The 19,805-nt window shown below is 46.1% G+C and overlaps 3 protein-coding genes across 4 annotated transcripts; all 3 read left to right on the forward strand.

Moving 5' to 3' along the window:
- Positions 1-1,805: 1,805 nt before the first annotated feature.
- On the forward strand, positions 1,806-2,747 carry LOC129171505 (phosphoinositide-interacting protein-like). The gene has a single exon (XM_054760206.1). The coding sequence runs from the start codon at positions 1,936-1,938 to the stop codon at positions 2,341-2,343; it is 408 nt and encodes a 135-aa protein (XP_054616181.1). The 5' UTR covers positions 1,806-1,935; the 3' UTR covers positions 2,344-2,747.
- A 274-nt stretch (positions 2,748-3,021) lies between these two features.
- Positions 3,022-9,581, forward strand: LOC129171733 (transmembrane protein 238-like). Its single transcript, XM_054760686.1, has 2 exons — positions 3,022-3,561; positions 6,378-9,581. The coding sequence occupies exon 1, from the start codon at positions 3,079-3,081 to the stop codon at positions 3,553-3,555; it is 477 nt and encodes a 158-aa protein (XP_054616661.1). The 5' UTR covers positions 3,022-3,078; the 3' UTR covers positions 3,556-3,561; positions 6,378-9,581.
- A 963-nt stretch (positions 9,582-10,544) lies between these two features.
- Positions 10,545-19,287, forward strand: foxk2b (forkhead box K2b). 2 transcript variants are annotated; one of them, XM_054760685.1, is made up of 10 exons: positions 10,545-11,045; positions 13,350-13,544; positions 15,534-15,687; positions 15,779-15,925; positions 16,007-16,200; positions 16,371-16,570; positions 16,679-16,915; positions 16,988-17,188; positions 17,280-17,441; positions 18,344-19,287. In XM_054760685.1, exons 1-10 carry the CDS (start codon positions 10,753-10,755, stop codon positions 18,364-18,366), a joined length of 1,806 nt encoding a protein of 601 aa, XP_054616660.1. In that variant the 5' UTR covers positions 10,545-10,752; the 3' UTR covers positions 18,367-19,287. The 2 variants fall into 2 exon arrangements, with proteins under 2 accessions (XP_054616660.1, XP_054616659.1); XM_054760684.1 differs by having other exon boundaries at positions 10,546-11,045; positions 17,280-18,741.
- Positions 19,288-19,805: the final 518 nt, after the last annotated feature.

Here is a 19,805-nt window from a genome sequence, read left to right on the forward strand (position 1 = left end):
TGTCTGGATACAAGCGTGAAAAGAAGTTCAGCACTGTTAGTAAGTTATCTTAAGCCTCAAATCACAGTGACTTTGATTGCCACGGTAACGTGGATGGTCATCTTGATTAGGCCCCGCCCATCAGAGCCTCACTGGGCCTCAGAGCCTCGCCTGGGGAAGGACGCGGAACGGTCAAACGCTTTCATGCCGCACCGCCGATCAATAGCATTGACCGCTAGGCACTGAATTAGCATGTGCGAGTTAATAAAGCAGCTGCGCTCGCCTGGTCTGGCGGGACGTCTCTCGTCAGCTAAAGCGCAAAACCTGGTCACCATGGTAACCTCATGGCCTATTCAGTCTGTCATATTCTTTTTTTATTATTTATGTAGACAGTTCTGGTTTTGACTTGTTTTTTATTTATTTATATAGGCATTTTCTATTTTTTATTTTTATATCTTTTTTTATTTATTTATGTATCTTTTTTTTACTTTGTAATTTTTTTACGTAGGCAGTTCTTTTTTATATCTTTCTTTTTTATAAATATTATTTATGTAGTCATTTTATACTTTAAATTTTTAGATCCTATTTTTATATTTATATATGTAGGCAGTTCTTTTTTAAAGTTATTTTTAATTTTTATCATTATTTATGTAAGCAGTTCCTTTTTTAAACTATTTTTTAAATATGTTTTTTAATCCTATTTTTATTATTATTTATTCATGAAGACGCTTATTTTTTTATCTCTCTGGCACTGACAGGCCACGCCTCCTCATTAGATTCGTAGGTGTGTGTGTTGTATATACTGTATACACACACACACACCCACACACACACACACACACACACACTACCTATGACGTCTAACAGCAGGCCCCAAAGTGATAACCGCCCGTGGGAAGGTCAAAGGTTGTCAATCAGACAAAGTGGGCGGGGCATAAGACAACCGTTGACTTTACTACAGTGGTGAGGTCATCAGTTAGACGACCCTTTTTTTCTGATCATATGACAAGTGTAGAAAAACGAGTGAGTGTAGGAAAATGTGCTTAACTTATTTTATTTCCCTTATTAGTTAAGCAAATGACGTACACGCTGTAAGATGGATGAGTTAATTCTAGTCAAATACAAGCTTGAAGCGAACGAGAATGACCGTCAATTCATTTCCGCATTCACGTGGAGTCAACTGTGTGTCACTGTCGTCCTCTGGTGGATTACTGGTGCTATTGCAGGTCTGACAACACGGAAGTTTTAAAGGAAGTTCATTTACAAAACAAAAGTGCTGTGTGTGCGTGTGCGCGTGTGTGTGTGTGTGTTAGAGTTGTACTCATTTAACACGCAAGCAACACACAATACAACACTGCTACGATACTACAATACATTTTGTTCATGTTATAAAACAAGAAAATAAAATGTAGCTGCTGTTTTAAGTGGGCATAAAAGACACTTGAAAAAAATGTAAAAGTGTTGTGTTGTACGTGTGTCAGTGTGTGTCTGCAACGTGTGTCACCACCATAGTGTTGTGATGACACACACACACACACACACACACACACACACGCACACACACACTGTATTGATGATGGCTGATGGCTGCTTGGTGATCAATAAAGTTCAAAGCTCTCATCGTTCCCGGGAGCGTCTCCATGTCCATGGAGGTCCTCTGGGCAGCGCCAGGCGAGTCCTGCATGAGATGAGCGAGGGGGGGGGTTAGGAGGAGGACGGAAGAGGAGGAGGTGGGTGGAGTGCAGGAGGGTGGGAAGCGTCCACGCATCCTCTTACTGGTTTCTCTGGTCACACTCCAGGCGTCCAGGCTGCATGAGGGACATCTTCTCACGCTTGATAAAAGGTAGGTGATGTTTAGACATTCTCTACATCAGCATGCTAACGCTAGGACAGCTGGTGTCCAACGCTAAAGGTCAAAGGTGAAACGTCTCGTCCTTCCTCCTCCAGGAGGAAGTCATGACGGGAAGTCCGGAGAACATTCCGCTGGGCGAGTGCAAGCTCTCCCAGTCGCAGGACCAGCTGACGCCGCCCAGTCGCACCGAGAGCACCGTGTTCAGCTTGTCCCGCAGCGACTCGGTGTGGACCGCCGAGAGCCCCCCGGGCAGGTGCCAGGTCTTCTGGTTCCCCATCCACTTCATGTCCACGGGCGGCGGCTTCCTGGCGTGCGGCGTCATCATCAGCGGCCTCTACTTCGCCGGCCACAGCAAGAAGCTGAGCAACATCCTGGGCCCCGCCTTGCTCTCCATCGGCCTCATGGTCTTTGTGGTGGGTGTGGTCCTCATCCCCATCACCAAGGAGAACAGGAGACGCTCCAGCATGAAGAAGCCCCTCGCCTTCCACCGGCAGCCTGCCTTCAACATCTAGCCTCGGCCAAGGAAGGACGCCAGGACGCCACAAGACCGCTTGGGAGCGTTTAGGACGGGAAAGTGCACTCTGGCTGACGTGGATCTACATTTTAACAGCAGGAGGAACGACAGCAGAAACTCTGAACACTAACTGCTCCCATGCAAATAGTCTGTTCCAGGATCAAACTGTGGCCGCCAAAAAAGCTTTATGAATATAAGTCACATGTTAACGCACTAAAGTGTCATACAAGTGTAAAAAGAATATGGTGACGTCTTCCTGCTGTGACTCTGACGTCACTTCCTGTCTTTATGCTTCTTCTTTGCCTTGTTGACGTTGACTGGCGGCTAAAAAAAGGACAAAGAAAATGTTCATCCTTTGATGTTGTGAGCTGAGCTGCTTTTGTGGGACGTTGGAGACGTGTTGTCCCCCACATGTTCTTGTTCTACGTCAAGTGTGTTCCACTCTACTTCATGTCTCTCTGAAAGGCGGAATGCTTGCATGTTGAATGAATTATGATAATATAATATCAAGTAATGTATATATAATCATGTTACATGTTGTAGAATGAACTATGAACTCTTTAATACACTTTTATAAATGAAATGGTGTTTGCATAGTCACTCCAATTGCCGACTTCCGGGACCTTGTTTGTCGTATGGGCGTGACCATACTGCATATGGGCGTGGCCAGGCTGCAGGTGAGCAGGCAGAGCATCCTCCGTTATTCCAGGCAAGACCAGCTAGCTGTTCCGGCATGGACGTGAGGGTCTTGCTCGGAAACTGGGCCCCTCTCTTCTTCGTCGGCCTGGCCTGTGACGTCATCGGCCTGGTCATCCTCTTCGTGGGCATCTTCGGCGACGTGCGCGTGGACGGCCGCTTCTACGGAGACTTCCTGATCTTCAGCGGCGCGCTCGTCATCTTCCTCAGCCTGGCCTTCTGGGTCATGTGGTACGCGGGCAACGTGAGGACCGTGACCAAGGCGAGGAGGAAGAAGAGCAGCCTGGCTCGTCTGGTGAGGAAGATCTCGGAGAGGATCACGCACAACATGGCCTCCGCAGCGTGCGTCAAGCGCGTGGACAGCGGCGGCGAGGTAGGGGGGGCGACCACGGACCCCCACCCGGCGGGTAAGGTCACGTGGGGCAAATCCACGGCATACGACAACGCAGGTTACGACCATGGTGGACAGGACCATCACCTGGACCACGAGGACAAGGAGGAAGAAGCGCTGTGACGTCATGTAAATAGCAATATCGCCTTTATTTCATTCCTATCAGCTAACATGCTCAGACATGGACACTCCCTTGTCTTTCACACTTTATTCTAAGCTTCACAAAGTTCATGTCTCATATTTATTGGACATTGAGGGGTGGGCTGACATGGCGGCCCCTCGTGTTGCTGCCATCTTAATAAGTTATCCTGTTGTAGATGTTTATGATAATAAAACATCTTCTTCAAACCTTCCTGATGAAGAGACAAAAGAGAAAAGGTTGGGAATGTGATGGTGACAATGACGATGTTTACTACTTGCAGAACGTTCCTTTATTCTTATACGTATTCCTATATGTGTTGTTGTACATTCCGCTGCGTCTTTTCTTTTGCTTTGTTGGCACAAAAGAGCGGACTCATGTTAGCTCTTTGATTGAGAGAGTGTCATGTGACACCGTCTGACCGGTTTGACTGTTGGCTAAACAAACACGACAATGCTAACACTGTCACACACATTAACACAATAATACAGTGGAACCTCGGTTAGCGTTCACCCCGGTTAGCGTGTTTTTCTGTTAACGTCGAACATTTACGCCATGATTTTGCCTCAGTTTGCATACATTTTCCGGTTAGCGTACAATATGGCGCGCGTCTTGTTGTGTTATTAAACACCGCATAAGTCCAACTGTGTTCTTCATGTATATTTTAATGATATTTAATCACAAAACAGCCTTTCTTATTAGCATCCTATTAGCTAGCTAAAAAAATGATCAACTACATGGACCCGCTATGATGTCATCAGTGGTTTACGCTCAAAAATGTTAACACAAAACATGTTTTTTATAGTTTTACATGCACAAAACAATTCTAAATACATGTGCTTATCACGTGATGTTGTTGTTGTGAGTGTTACCAAAGACATGATGTGGCGGTGAAACACCACACGGACACCACCTTTCTGTTTTGTGTTTCTTACCTTCTTGATCAAAATGCTGGCACTTGAAACTTTCTGTGGCTCTATTTTGGGTTATTGAGGTGAGAAACACTTTTGAATTAAAAAAATAACTCATGGCGAAACAGGAAGGTGGTGTCTCGCTGCCACATTGTCTCTTTGGGAACACTCCTATCAAGAATCACATCTTCAGTGAAGGTGAAAGTAACCTTAAATGTTCATTTATCCCTTTCATTCATCATTTATATGCATTTCCAATTGTCTTCTGCATGCAAGACTATAATCTAAAACTATAAAAAGGTGTTATGTGTGAACATTTTGTCACGTTTACGTGTGGTCGTGACCCAAGGAAGCAGTGACCAGAGCGTAGTGCAGGTAAAAAAAAGGTCTTTAATAGCTGCACAACCAGGTGTAAACAGGCAAAAAACTAACAAAAGGAAGCAGTGCAAAAAAAGGAAGCACTGTGGGGACGAAAAAAACTACACAGAAGTAGTGAGAGGTGAAGCAGTGGAATGCAAACAATCACGAGTCCAACAACCAAAAAACAATGAACCAGCAAGACCACACACTCCTGAAGAAGCCACTTAGTTACAAAGGAGGGCCAGCTGTGACTGGGAGCTTCATCAGAAATACATAAAGGTGACTGAAAATGGCACAAAACAGGAAGCACTTGCAAAATAAGAGTATAAAACACAAACTAAGGAGAACCAAAACAAAATAAATAAGTCACGCACATTATTGGCTGTCTGGAATGGATGAATTGGATTTACATGATTTCTTATGGCAAAAATTTGATTCAGTTAGCGTTCGTTTTGGTCAGAGTCGGACCTTCTGGAACAAATGAATGACAATAGCCAAGGTTCTACTGTACATCGCAAAACACTGTAGGCCCAACAATAATACACAATACACAATAACACACAGTAATGCACTGTGACTCATGGTAACACACAGTAACAGACCTATACTGATTGGCAGGGTGAGATATTATGGGATGTCAACACACATCCTCTTTGTGACATCATAGCAATATCATGGTAACATGGTGATTTCATATGATGTCATGGTGGCATAACGCTATCATGGTAACATAGTGATGTCATCGTGACATCACAGCGATATCATTGTAACATGGTGATATGATGGCATCATAGCGGTATCGTGGAAACATGGTGCTATCATAGTGATATCATGGTGACATCATGATATACTGGGACCATTGTAGTGATATCATGGTGATGTGGCGATATCACAATGATATAATGGTAACATCATAGTGATGTCAGTGACATCATAGTGATATCATGGTGACATCACAGTGGTATCATGGTGGCATAACGATATCATGTGATATCATGATAATACAGTGATATCATACTGACATTATAGTCATCAAAAACATGCTGATATCATGGTGACAGTGATACATTGGGGCCATCATGGTGATATCATTGAAACATGCTGATATCATGGTGACATGGTGATATCACAGCGACATCATGGTGGTGGCATCATAACGATATCATGTGATATCATGATAAGACAGTGATATCATACTGACATCATGGTCATGGTGGTAGCATGGAAACATGCTAATATCATGGCAACATCATAGTGATACATTGGGGCCATCATAGTGATATCATGGTGACGTCATAGTGACATTACTGTGATGGGCTGGTAACCGGTCCAGGGTTTACACTGTCACTTGCCCAAAGTCATCTGGGACAGGCTGCAGCATACCTGCGACCCCAGTGAGGACAAGCGCTATAGAGAATGGATGGATGGATCATACTGCCATTATGCTACCACACTGGTTGTTATTAAATGTAGCCTAGCATGGTGTAGTGTTGGTCAAAGGGTGTTTTATTGATGCATTCATGATTGATTGACAGCTGGCTAAAGTGCGGCTTGAGGCGTGTAGTGAGGCAGCAGAACAAGTCGATCCAGCGCAGGAATGAAGATGGACTTCCTGTCCATGAACCCGTCCTTCCACTTGTCAGACATCAGCTATGAAGACATGACGAGCGCTGCCAGTGTGCAAGAAGACAACAGCCGGCGTCCTCCTCAGCATGGCTCTGGACCCCAACAAATGCACCGTCCTCTTCCTGTCCCTGGCCGTCCTCCTGGACGTCATCGGCCTGCTCCTCTTCCTCATCGGCGTCTTCTCCTCACTGAGCTTCTGGGACTTTTTTGTGCTGTCTGGACCTCTGCTGATCTTCCTTAGCCTCTTCCTGTGGATCTTCTGGTACATGGGCAGCCTGATGGTACCTGAGGAAGAGCTGGGCCTGCCCAAAAACGACATCCTGTGACCACCAGCAGGATGCCGCTAATGGCGAGTTGAGGATGAAGCCTCGGCAGGACGATTACGGCGACATCCACAGCTCCGTGAGGCTTCATGGAGGAGGTCATCCTGAGGGATCACCAGTGGGTCTGAAGGAGAGGAGGAATGAAGGAAGCATGAAGGACGTCATTTAAGTACAAGTGGACGTTTCTGATGGGCGTTTGGCAGCACAGAGACACGGTGTTTGTGTTTATGGTGATTATTTCATGTCAGCACCTTTCATGTACGTGAATGAAATAATTTAAGCTTGAAACTAAACCTGCTTGCTGAAACCACCGCTCTTGTTTCGATTCTCCTCAAATCCTTCGTCACAACTCGTCAAACAGGCGGCGCAAGATTTTTCCACCAGGAAGGGAAAAAAAACACGACTGGCTAGTCATGACGTCTGCTCTATACTACAGTGCTGCCACACGACTGCACTAAGTACACATGAAAAGCCTGTCAAGTGCATTCCAGAACAACAGGTGGCGCTGCAATCCCACTACCTGTCAGACCATTTCAGCCAATGACAGGCCTGAGGAAAAGACACATAGGGTAAAAGAAGGAAGTAAAGAATTCTTGGAAGCTGGAGCCTATCCCAGCTGACTGAGGGGAAAGAGGCGGGGTTATTCCTGGATTGATTGACAGTTGATAGAAGGCCAATATCCATACCTGTCAACATTTGTATTGGACAATAAGGGACAGAAAACAAGGAAAACTCTGGTCCGGATTGCCTACAGTGATGTAACTGTGTTATTGATTTTATTTTGAAGGCCTGACTTTACCAGCTACAGGATCAATTACATCGATGTTGCCAAGCGGTGCTGATTTTTTTTTTTTTTTCATGAAGGTTAAAATACAGGAAACTATAAAAAGGGGAGGTGCTGGGGAGAAGGACAAAATGCAAAAGCAGATGACATTGCATACTGTGATGTCAGGATACTGCTAAGTGGGCATTGTCTACATCAGGGGGTGTCCAAAGTCTGGCCTGGGAGCGTTTTATGGCCTGCGGCTAATAAATAAGCTACTTAAAGGAAAAGCACTTTTTTGGGAATTTTGCCGATCATCCACAATCCTTATGTGAGACATAAACACTCGTCTTTCTCTTTTCTGAATCTTTATTTGATGTATTTTTCAGTAGTTTGGACACCCCTGGTCTAAACTCTTTCACTCTTTATACTATTTTGTCACACTATGTAACATTTATGACTATAAAACAGTTTCCCACAGGACTGCAATCTATTGGTGGTGGTGGTGGCAAATTTGGACAATTGTTCTTTTGAGCAAAAACATGAAAGGCAAAACAAATATGTTTGGAAATACAAATGAACTTTCTTCTGTTCTTTCCTTTTGTCGTTTATTTTTTTTTTGCAAGACAAAGCCGTCTGTGAGTACCTTTAGATGGGGGATTTTAGATTTTAGATTTTTTGCTAGTCGCTTTGTTGAATAAAAGAGTATCTAGAGGGGTCTGATTAGTCGCTAAATATAGCATCAAGGTAGCAACACTGCTCCTTCCTGCTACATCTTCTTATTCTCTGGCAGAACAGCTGCGTTGTAATGTGTTTATAAGCTCTTAAATGTCCTAGCGTGAGGGCATCTCGAGAAGTTTTGTTTGCACGAGCAGCCAGAGAGGACAAGGAGACAAAGCCTCACAAACACGCCCCTTTCTTAGCAGCATAAATCAGCACTCATGGCGCCATTAGTCCTCTCATGGCGAGCATTATTAATGGCGTCCATTTGCTTCCCGGCCCTCGGAGAGGAAGTGGAGGAGAGACGTAATGGAGCTCTCTTTCTGCAAAGAGATGCAAAGTACTGCTCGCTCATCTTTCCCCGAGGGACGCCTTCCTCCTCCTCCTCCTCCTCTGATGTTTGTTTGGCTGAATGGTCTCCATGGTGCACATACTCATGATCTTCCTGGTGTCCTCATGTTTCACGACACTCTGACTGGCAAAATCAAGTCTCATGATTCGTCATGGTGAGGTTTGAGTGATTGACATCCGTTAGCGTCGGTGCTACGTGTCCTCAGTGGAAACACAAGTGTGGTCCCCACAGGAGCAACAAAGAGCTCCAACATGAAGACGACATCGTCTAACAGCATCCTGTACAGCCGATATTATTGTTAGCTTTTAAGGCGGCGCCACCAGCGAGGTAAAAGGTCATGGCTGTTTACTGTAGGTTCTCAGCCTCGCCCTTTACGTCAGCCTTTCAGTCTTACAGTCTTACTTACATGCCGGGAAATGTCCTCATATAAAATATCATTCAAGCCAATAGTGATGCTACTATACCCACTGCAAATAATGATTGTGGCAAAGATATCATTTACACTTTTAACATGATTAAAGTGAAGGAGGAAGGAAGGAAGTGAGGATGTGTTCATTATTCTGCTCTGTTGGTAGCACCATGACATAACCATAAAGCACTGTACATGTGAATGGCTCCCTCTAGTGGCCACCGGTGAAATAAATATTAATACAGGTACCGTACGTAAACGTCCCTGAAGGTTTTTTTTATTTCACATCCTTAGTACATTTAGTTCTTCTTTCTTTCATTTGTTTTGAAGGTTTTGATCACGTGACTGAGCTCATCAATAAAGTTTGCCTGTATAGTGATTTGTCAAGTGTTTTCCACTGGCGGGCCGCCACAAATAAATCTGGACTGCCAGAAATACATTTGTATTTTGCACATCATGGGACTGTCTGTGAATGGAGCTTGTCGTTCCAACTCCGTACAGTAGAAGGCACTGTAACTCTGCTTCTAAGCACACCTGGTTAGCCGGAGAATAAGAAGATGTAGCAGGAGGGATCAGTCTTGCCTACGTAGAATGAGTAGCCAGACCCCTCTCAATTATATTTTTTGAAAAAGCGACTAGCAACAAAAAATAGCAGTGTTTTCTGGTCTTACTCTGACATGAAAGCATGTAACGATCTTCTCAACAAGCAGCAGGTCCTGCTGTCCCACCCCCATTTACCCCCCCCCATCTGAAAGCACTCACTTGCTTGTAATATTTAAAAAAAGCAGCGAGCGACAAAAGTTCATCACATGACCTCACGCCACACAGTTCCAACTCCGTACAGTACATGGCATCGTAACTCTGCTTCTTAACACACCTCCTAGTACCTGCTCTGCCAGAGAATAAGAATACGTAGCGGGAGGGATCACTGTTGCAGACTTAGCCACTATACTTTTACTATACTATATTATATTATATTTAGCAAGTATTCACACAGAGTACAGTACAATTTTAATTTGATTTTCTCCACATTTGTTTTGCTTTTCATGTGTGTGCTCACAGAGCCAATAAAAATGACACGCACATTCGTCATGGCCGATTATGCAAATTAGATTACTTCCGCAGTTAAACTGCAGTCCTGTGATAAACATATATACATATACTATTTCTACAATATAATAATAATAATGTATAATCTGCTTGGTGCAACTGTAGCGACGTGCACGAGCAGGCGTGTACGAGCATGGAGCGTCGTGGTTTTAAGATGCACCATGGTAATAGAGCCAGTTAGTGAGTTGGTTAGTTGTTTAGTCTGCATGGAAGGTCATGTTGTGGAGCAGGCACTAGTTAGCCGCCATTGCTGTGCACGTCCTCGCTCACTGGAAGCATATGTGCTGACTGTACCCCCCAACCGACCTTGAATGTGTCCCTGGATTAATGCTCTTCTCCGATTGGCGGTCCTCGTGGGGCTGCATCATCACTCTGAAGCGTGATTGGCGGAGGGCGATGTCAGCAGACGCATATCCAGCCCCCTGTTAGGTAGGACCTCTTGGCTAGCCTTTCTGTCTGCGGTGGTCTAAGCCGCTGTCCAGGCCTGCATGGTCCCCTCCTAAGTCCTCTTTTAATTCATGTCCCCTTTGTAGCTTCGACCACTTAGCGCCTCTACCGCGTCCCCTCGTCCCTGTCTTTTTATTTGGTCCCCGCATTGACCGCCAACATGGCTGCGGTGAGCGCGTCGTCCGGGCCGGTGGCGCGGCTGGAGGGCCGTGATTTCGAGTACCTGATGAAAAAGCGCTCGGTGACCATCGGGAGGAACTCTTCCCAGGGTTCCGTGGACGTCAGCATGGGCCACTCCAGCTTCATCTCACGGCGGCACCTGGAGATTTTCACCGCCAGCGACGACGGCACCGGCGGCGGAGACTTTTACCTGCGGTGCCTGGGCAAGAACGGAGTGTTCGTGGACGGCGTGTTCCTCCGCCGGGGCGCCGCTCCTCTGCAGCTGCCACCAATGTGAGTGCTCGCTCCATGTGGAGGCTAGCTCGTTAGCCGGCAGCTAAATGCACATTATTATTGTTATGAATGGTGTGGTGTTTGCTAACATGGAGGGCCAGAGGAGCACATGTTTTAGCTCGTTAGCTTAGAGTACATCCTTCCTCCTCAGCCATCTTCTTTGTTGACATTCTTGTTAGCAACAGTAGTCATTAGCCTCCACTCGCAGCATGTCAGGGCTTGGCTCAAGCTAACGTAAATACTATTGTCAATACTCCTCACGAGTGCTTGTTGGTTCACATTAGCTCGTGTTTTGGATGTGCTATTGTTGCTCGTCTTTGCATGCGTGCAGACGTGTTAGCTAGCAGCTAGCATTAGCTTGGCCGTGTTTGTGAATGGAGCTGCTGAACGTAAACAAACCAAAGCGTCTCCGCCCTGCCGGCTGACAAAAGCACAACCTGTGTCCTCTCTGCTTCCTTTCCGTGGTCAACTCTGCATAGCAACTGTCCTCTTAGAGCCACTGCATCACATGTTTACTAGCTGGGAGGAGTGCTACCATCATTGTAGTGCCTCAGTTTAGATTATCATGGAAGATGAGTAAATATCTTCCATTATCCATGTGCGGGAAAACCTGCCACTGCGGGGGAAATGTCCGTCTTTGGTTCAAATGCCCCAAAACGATGACTGAATGAAAGCAAGTTAATATATAGCAGAGGTATCGTAACTATTTCAGTACTTAACCACTGCTTTTCATTAGGGCTGCACCATTCTGCAAGTAATGTGAATGACAATTTTCTTAGAAATGAGATTGCACACACTTGTTCAGGTCCATGTGCGATCATGTAAACTAATCCAGTCAAAAACATTTGTGCAGATAATAAAGACAAGTCATAAGAGGAGTCAATTAACTATGCGATCATTTCTCCCAGCGAGCCGATAAATGATATCTAGTGAGCTTTGCTGGCCAGGGCAGCAGAGCCAACTCGCCCTGGCAAGTATAGTGGCAAAGTCGGCAACACTGATCCCTCCTGCTATGTATTCTTATTCTTTGGCAGAGGAGGTATGTATGAGGTGTGTTAAGAAGCAGAGTTGTGATGCCATGTACTGTACGGAGTTGGAACTACAGGCTCCATTTGTATGAATGAGGAGCAATAAGTAGCACCAAATCTATTTGTGGAGGCCTAAATTTATTTGTGGTGTGAATCGTGTGTGTGTGTGTGTGTGTGAGGTCATGAGATTCGCTGATGTTGCCAGCATGTTTACATCCTCCATGATGAGAAATGGCATGGTGGCGTCAGTGTGAGGGGACTGGCGTGGCGGCAGCCCGGGGTACAGTTGGTATTCCTGGGATTCCTCTCTGCTGATGTAAACACAAGAAGCTCCCCTCCCCCGCTCTCTTCTCCCACTCCCCCGCCCCTCGCATTCCGTCCTTCCTGTCCTCTTTTGTTGACATTCCTTTTTTGTTGTCGTGAGGCGGGCGGGGGTGAAAATCAAGTGAAAGTCTTCCTCGGTTGATCAGCTTTGTTTGTTTGTTTGCTGGCGTCCTTGTGTGCTTTTTATCACTGGACACAAACGTGCTCCTCTTACTGGGGGTTGTGGCGGGTTACTGAGGGTAGGGAGGGAAACTGGCAGTTTATGTCCACTGGGAGTTTAGTTCTTCTGCACCAAACTCCTCCAACATGGCTTAATGGTGCTTGCTTTGTGCACTGGGAGCAGAAAAGGCCCTCCAAAGCATACAGAGATCCAAAATGTCTTGTTAAGATGAAGATTGAGGGACAACTAAGGAATCTGGTCCAACTTCTCATTCATTCATGATGAAGAACTCTGTGTGTGTTTCCCCTCTTGTGTTTATATTTTAAGACAGTACTGTCATCTATTTGTGGTGGGTAATTAGCTATGACACAAAAACACAACAAACATGCCTGTGAATATTGTCATTCATCCAGCTCATTGTATTCTCAAGGCATTCAATCGATCACAACTGGACTGTCAGACTAGATAGGACAGCTGTAGTCCAGATCTAGTCTATCTAGGACTATCTGGTGTGTGTCCCACCTAGTCTTTGAGCATGAACTGATGAAGCCTGCTCGGATGAGAGGAGAAACATCTTCTAAGACAACATGAACAGTCCAGTTGCGATTGATTTGAATGCCCTGACAAATCAAATATGTTTACAACAACACATTTACTTTCTTCTGACGCTTATTTTATTCATTTATTTGTTTTTAATGTCCCAAACAAGACTGCGCTGCATGGTAATGTCGTTGCCGCTAATTAAACCAGCTTTCATTCAGAGATAACGCTCATGATGTTCCTCTCCCCCAGATGCACGTTCCGGTTCCCCAGCACCAACATCAAGATCACCTTCACGGCTCTGTCCAGCGGGAAGAAGGTGAAGCATGAAGCTCCCGAGTCTCCCGTCAAGCCGGTGCAGCCTCAGATCTCCCCGCTGACCATCAACATTCCAGACAACATCGCCCACCTCATGAGCCCACTGCCCTCACCCACCGGAACCATCAGGTACCCGCCGGACCTCAACATGTCACACACACACACGCACTATACAAACGTCATGCTAGCTGGCATGTGTCCTGTGACCTTGAAGACCAGCTGGCAGCAGAGAGGATGATTCTAAGGTCGTAATCGCACTCGTACATTCGTGCCGTGATGGGCTTTGGGTTTGATTTCCCGCTCCTTCTCTTGGCCCCCGCAGGCCCCGTTCATTTACTGACCCATCACGTCTATTCTGCTGTCTTACTGCAATTTCCCTGACTTTGTGGATGATTGAGTCATTCTGACTATTTGTCCTGTGCAATCTGGCAGCTGTCATGAATTATTTGCAAGAGGGGGGAGGGACCACATGAATGAAATGACACGTCTTTATTACACACACGGATGTCGTCACAGGTGAGCGAGCATGCTGTCGAGTTGGTGGACAAGGACGGGTTAAATACATACATTGGACAGACTTATGATAACAGACACATTTCATCAAAGAAATAAAATGCAATGACTCAAAAGAATCCAAAAGTTAAACCCACAGCACACTTGCTCACCTCAGACTACATTTGCATCATTTAATTCATGCGATTGCTCCTCTTGCAAGTCGTTAATGATAACCGCCACCTAGCAGAAAATAAATCATCAGAAAGACTCAAAATAAGGTTGGAAATAATCCACACAGTCAGATAAGTTGCGGTAAAACAGCAGAATAGACGTGATGGGAGAAGTGAGTGTGTCGCAGCACAAATGATCAGCATGAACGCAGGAGAGCACTACGTGCTAGTGTGAGTACGCCTTTAAGAATGCTGTGTCTAGGCCTGTCACGATAACGCATTTTGTTGGGCAATAATTGTCCTACAAATGATTGCCAACAACGATAACATTGTCAACATTATTTTGAGACCATTTTTTCTTTGATGTAATGATGATATGTGGCATAATAATGCCAGTACAGCCTATCAAACATTGTAATTGGAATGCCAGGAGCTTTTTAAATAAAAACAGACAAAACAAAAACAATGAAAATAAAATGGACCCTGAGTCTCTTTTTAAAATAAATAAATACATATAATATAAAAATCCCAATTATAACCAAAAACTGGGCATGCACCCATCAGGGTGTTATGCCTCTGATTCTGATATCGATCATCCACTTGTGAAATCGGCCAATACCGATCACACATTTTTCAATTTATTTATGATGAGTGCTGTCGACCAGGGGTGCCGTATAAGGGGGGAAAGGACGATTCCAAGGTCCCCAGACTGCCGGGGGCCCAGAAAATAGGTAATTAATTTTTTATTTTTCATTTTTTTCCCAAGGGGACCAGAATTCCTGACTGCACCCCTGCTATTGGTTGCTTTTGGCTGCTATTGGCTGTATGCTATGAAAAAGGGAATCACAAAACCTTAATTTAGACAAAAACAAATATTAGACTCACTTTGTCAAGAGAACACATATCACTGGAGAAACTTCCAGAGGATGAGACGTCTTTAATGAGACGTTGGATGTGAGAGTACATTGGTGGAACCCTAGCAGGGCTTCCAGGTAGCACGTAGGTGGCTTCCACGTGAGAGAGCAGTCCGCGAATCTGGTGTCTTCCACTGTTCTATAAGCACTCCAATAAAAATCACACACAACAATAAAAACACTAAATAAAATGGAGTATAAAGTCTCTGTAAACAAAACTGCACCCAGTTGGACGGGATGGTTGTGTTTGAGGTGCGCATGCAAGTTGGTCGTATTCCCCTTCTTCGCCGCCACTACTTTCCAACAAATGCGACATATCGTCTCTCTGTGTGCGCACTTGTTAGCGGCCCCACCACTCCCCACTGGGATAAAGAGAATGACTGACAGGAGAATTCACTCACTCCTTTCATTCTGCTTTAGAAGCAACACGCTCAGGTGTTGAGACAAATGCACAGAGTGAACCCTCTTGGTAGAAAGAGATTATCGTGCAGTTAATTGATTTGATTGTTGTTTACCCTCCCACCCCACCCCGCCCCCAGTGCTGCTAACTCATGCCCCTCAAGCCCGCGAGGTGCCGGGTCCTCTGGCTACCGCATGGGGGGCCGCATGGTGAGCTCTGCTGAACTGCAGCTCATCAACGACAACTCTCAGCCTGACAACGACAAGGAGGCATCGGGAGAGGACAGTCCCAAAGTGAGAGCAACGCCACGTTGAACTAAAAAAAGATTCTGGTCCGCAATCCCTGAAGCTGGGGTGTTTTTTAAAAATTTTTTTCCATATCCAGGACGACTCCAAGCCGCCGTACTCGTACGCTCAGCTGATCGTGCAGGCCATCACCATGGCGCAGGACAAGCAGCTCACACTAAACGGAATCTACAACCACATCACCAAGAACTATCCCTACTACAGAACCGCAGACAAGGGCTGGCAGGTCAGTTTGATTGACAGCACCGTCGACAAACCGAAGTGACCGCTCACGTCTCTGTCCTTCCTCTCGTCCTTGCTGCTGCAGAACTCCATCCGTCACAACCTGTCACTGAACCGCTACTTCATCAAAGTGGCTCGCTCGCAGGAGGAGCCCGGCAAAGGTTCCTTCTGGAGGATAGACCCGTCCTCCGAGGGCAAGCTCATCGAGCAAGCCTTCAGGAAACGACGGCCCCGAGGTGTCCCCTGCTTCAGGACCCCGCACGGACCCCTCTCCTCCAGGTGGGACACAGCCAAAATTCTTTTTCAGGCTTTGTTGTCATGGAAACCAATGTCTAAACTCATGTGCCGCTTGAAGAACGAACATGCAGCTAGAAAGTGTCTTCAGAGTATTTAAACGGGACCTTGGATGAGGTGAATGTGTCCTGATGCGCTTGTTTGTTCTCCTTCAGGAGCGCTCCAGCCTCTCCCAACCACTCGGGAGTCCTTTCCGCCCACTCCAGCGGCGTGCAGACGCCTGACAGCCTGTCCCGAGAGGGCTCCCCTGTGCCCTTGGAGATGGACACCTCTTCGGCCCCCACTGTCGTCGCCACGGCGGTGCAGCCCAAGCTGGCTGTGATCCAGGAGGCTCGCTTTGCACAGACTACATCAGGTTTGCTTTAGGACAGGGGTGGCCAAACTTTTTGGCAGTGTTCCCTTGACTTTTTGACCTTTTGGAGCCTTCCTGTCAGCCTCTCAATGTCGTCATGCGGTCTTCCAGGCTCCCCAGTCAGCAACCAGCCGGTCCTCATCGCTGTTCAGGGTCAGTTACCTCAGAGCATGAAGCCCGTCACCTACACCATGGCGTCTCCTGTCAGCACCAGCGCCTCCCAGCCGGCGGTTCAGACCGTTCATGTCCTGCAGCAGATCCCGGCGGGCTCCACCGTCATCACCCAGCCGGCCACCATCATCAGCAAGAGCGAACTGCAGGAGAATGGCGAGCATGCTGAGGTCAAAGGTGAGACGCTACCGCCGTGTGACATTAGAGACACGCATATTAGCTAACGTGTGTGTGCGTGTGTGTGGTCAGTCAAAGTGGAAGGGGTGTCTACCATCACCTCAACAGGCGGGGCCAGTCGCATCATCCAGAGCGCCCAGACGGCCACACCCTTGCAGACAGTCACCATCGTGCAGCAGGCGCCCCTGGGTCAGCACCAGCTGCCCATCAAAGCCATCACGCAGAACGGCACCCACAGCATCACCACTGCCATCCAGAGCGTCGCCAATTCCGGTGAGGCCCTCCTAACACACAGCAACCGACGCCGGGTTGTCCCAAAATATCGCGTGGCACTTGAACGCTGCTGTTTCTTGCTCTTCATCAGCTGCGACCGTGGCCAGCCCGCTGCACCTGCTGGCGGACCACGCCTCCGCTTCCGCATCCCTCCCCACCAAGCGGCAGAACGGCGACCAGCAGGCGGCGGGAGCGCCCGACGCCAAGCGGGTCAAAGCGGAGGACGAGGCGAGGCCGGTGGACTCGTCAGCAGGTAACGACCCAAGCAGCCACCTCAATTAGCTCGTTACCCACAGGCCACACCGCTCCAGCACCGCGACTCCTCCCCCCACGCACCCCTCCGTCATTTCTTTTACTTGTCCCGCCTCTTGATCCCGAGGTGCCAAACGAGGAGGAATCTCTTCATTTTCACTCTTGTGGACTCAAAGAACTGGAACTTAAAAGGGGCGGAGCGAAACGGACATACACCCCCTTCAGGCCGCTGACGCAACACGACCACAGGAAGCCTTAAATCCACCTTAAGAGCTGACTTTTGTCCTGGAGTGGTCCCGCCTCCGCTCGAGCCGGACGCCACCTCTCTGTCGCATCTACCTCAGCAGATAGGAGACCCCGGCGGACCCTACCCCTCCCCTTCAGTGTCACCAAAACCTACCGGGCGGGCGGCGAAGGTGGCGACCATCATGAAAACCATCAACACAATCAGAAAGGGAGTCCATATTCCCGAAAGTTTGGCAGCTAGCCGCTCAGCTCGGAACTTCCTGTCCCGCAGCAGCGTGGCCGTGTGGAGCATAGGACTTTTTTTTTTTTTTTTTAAGGTATTTTCACAAACTTACATCATTGAAATAAAGATGCGAGCTCGGTGACTAATCTATAAAAAATGATGACTTGTGTGGCAACAAACCCCCCCCTCCCCGTGACGTCCACGTGAAAAGCTTAGCAACATATTGGAGCGCCACGTTTATCCTGCATGAGTGCGACGACTTTGAACCCGACGGAAGAAAAAGAAAAAAAAAACAATCCAAAGCAGACCTGCACTTGATGAAATGTTTGTGTTTCCACTTCTTTTTTTTTTTTTTTTTTTTGTACACTTTCTTTGTCGTCCTCTTCCTCATGTTTTCTTCCTCCAACATTCTCTCTTTGTCGTGTTGTTGGCAGACCCCCCCGTGACTTGGCTCTGATTGTACACCTTCCAAACATAGTCAAAGAAGAAATGTTTGTTCAGCTTCAGTGGAGAAATGCTTTTTTTTTTTTTTTTTTTTAATAAATTAATTTAAAGTCTGTGTCATCCCTTTGTCGTTTATTACAAGAAGCATCACCACGTGTCACCACGAGGGGGCAGCGCTTCACAGTAATCCCTCGCTATATAGTAGTTCAAACATGACTCCCTGACTATATCACGGTTTTTCAAATATGACTAAATGATTGCTGTTTGGCTGACTATCGACTATTCTTAGTCCAAAGTATTGTAAGACAAGTTATATGTAGTATTCTGGTCACTATGCATCAGTAATGTTATGAGACATGTTAGATGCCATTACTACGGGGAGCACTGGAGGGGACATGGAGGGGAAAAAATTTAAACTCAATTTAAACGATTTCAAGTGTTTGTGTCGTAATTTGGGCTTCCAGCTCAGAAAACCCACGAAAACAGGAATTCAAAAAAATAGAATACTGTGAAGAAATCACCATTTACTTCTCAGTTTTTGCAGGAAAAAAAGAAAGAAAGAAATTAGGATCACATCAAATCAATCAAAATATGGTACTTTCAAAACGATATGTCAATCTTCAATACTTGGTTGGGAATCCCTTTGCCTTAATCACTGCCTCGATGCCACGTGGCATTGAAGCAATCAGCCTGTGGCATTGCCTGGGAGTTATGGAAGCCCAGATTTCCTTGATGCTTGCTGTCAGCTCTTCTTTGTTGTTGGGTCTGGTGCCCCTCATGTTCCTCTTGAGAATACCCCATAGATTCTCAATGGGGTTTAGGTCCGGTGAGTTGGCTGGCCAGTCAAGCACTGTGATGGCATGGGCATCAAAACAGGTTTTGGTGCTTCTGGCGGTATGGGCAGGGGCCGAAATGAGACAGTTGAACCAAACTGAAGCAATTTAATGACACCTGGGGAAGCCTGTGCAGGTGATTTGAGCTTAGTAGATGATTAGTGTGTGACACTCAGTTTAAAACATTCATGCCCTGCAAAATTTGGGCTGATTTCTTCACAGTATTCTAATTTTTGGAATTCCTGTTTTCGTGGGTTTAATGAGCCGGAAGCCCAAATTATGTAAAAATAAACAAATAAATACTTGAAATTGTGGGCCCTGAATCTATAATCTATGAAAGTTTAAGGAATGGAATTATGGAAATTAAACAACTTTTCCATGACATTCAAATTTTTTGGAAAGGGTCTGTATATATATATAATTGCGTCCTGTCATTTATCTTTTTGTTAATAAAATACAGTAAAAATTGGCATATTTCACATAGTTGCAAATGGTGATTAATTAATTTGAAAACTGACTAATTTGACTTTATTAATGTGATCATTTTACAGCCATACTACGTACACAGGCCAGTTTTAAATCTATACATTTGTTATATTAATATTTTTCATTTAACATT

This window comes from Dunckerocampus dactyliophorus, chromosome 18 (assembly GCF_027744805.1).
Source record: "Dunckerocampus dactyliophorus isolate RoL2022-P2 chromosome 18, RoL_Ddac_1.1, whole genome shotgun sequence".
Classification (NCBI taxonomy): Eukaryota; Metazoa; Chordata; class Actinopteri; order Syngnathiformes; family Syngnathidae; genus Dunckerocampus; species Dunckerocampus dactyliophorus.

Bases quoted from the DNA above. Each gene is read 5' to 3' on its own strand.
- LOC129171505 (XM_054760206.1), top strand. From the start codon at position 1,936: ATGACGGGAAGTCCGGAGAACATTCCGCTGGGCGAGTGCAAGCTCTCC.
- LOC129171733 (XM_054760686.1), top strand. From the start codon at position 3,079: ATGGACGTGAGGGTCTTGCTCGGAAACTGGGCCCCTCTCTTCTTCGTC.
- foxk2b (XM_054760684.1), top strand. From the start codon at position 10,753: ATGGCTGCGGTGAGCGCGTCGTCCGGGCCGGTGGCGCGGCTGGAGGGC. The intron at 11,046-13,349 runs GTGAGTGCTCGC...CCTCTCCCCCAG, and splicing joins CCTCTGCAGCTGCCACCAAT to ATGCACGTTCCGGTTCCCCA. The intron at 16,571-16,678 runs GTTTGCTTTAGG...GCGGTCTTCCAG, and splicing joins CTTTGCACAGACTACATCAG to GCTCCCCAGTCAGCAACCAG.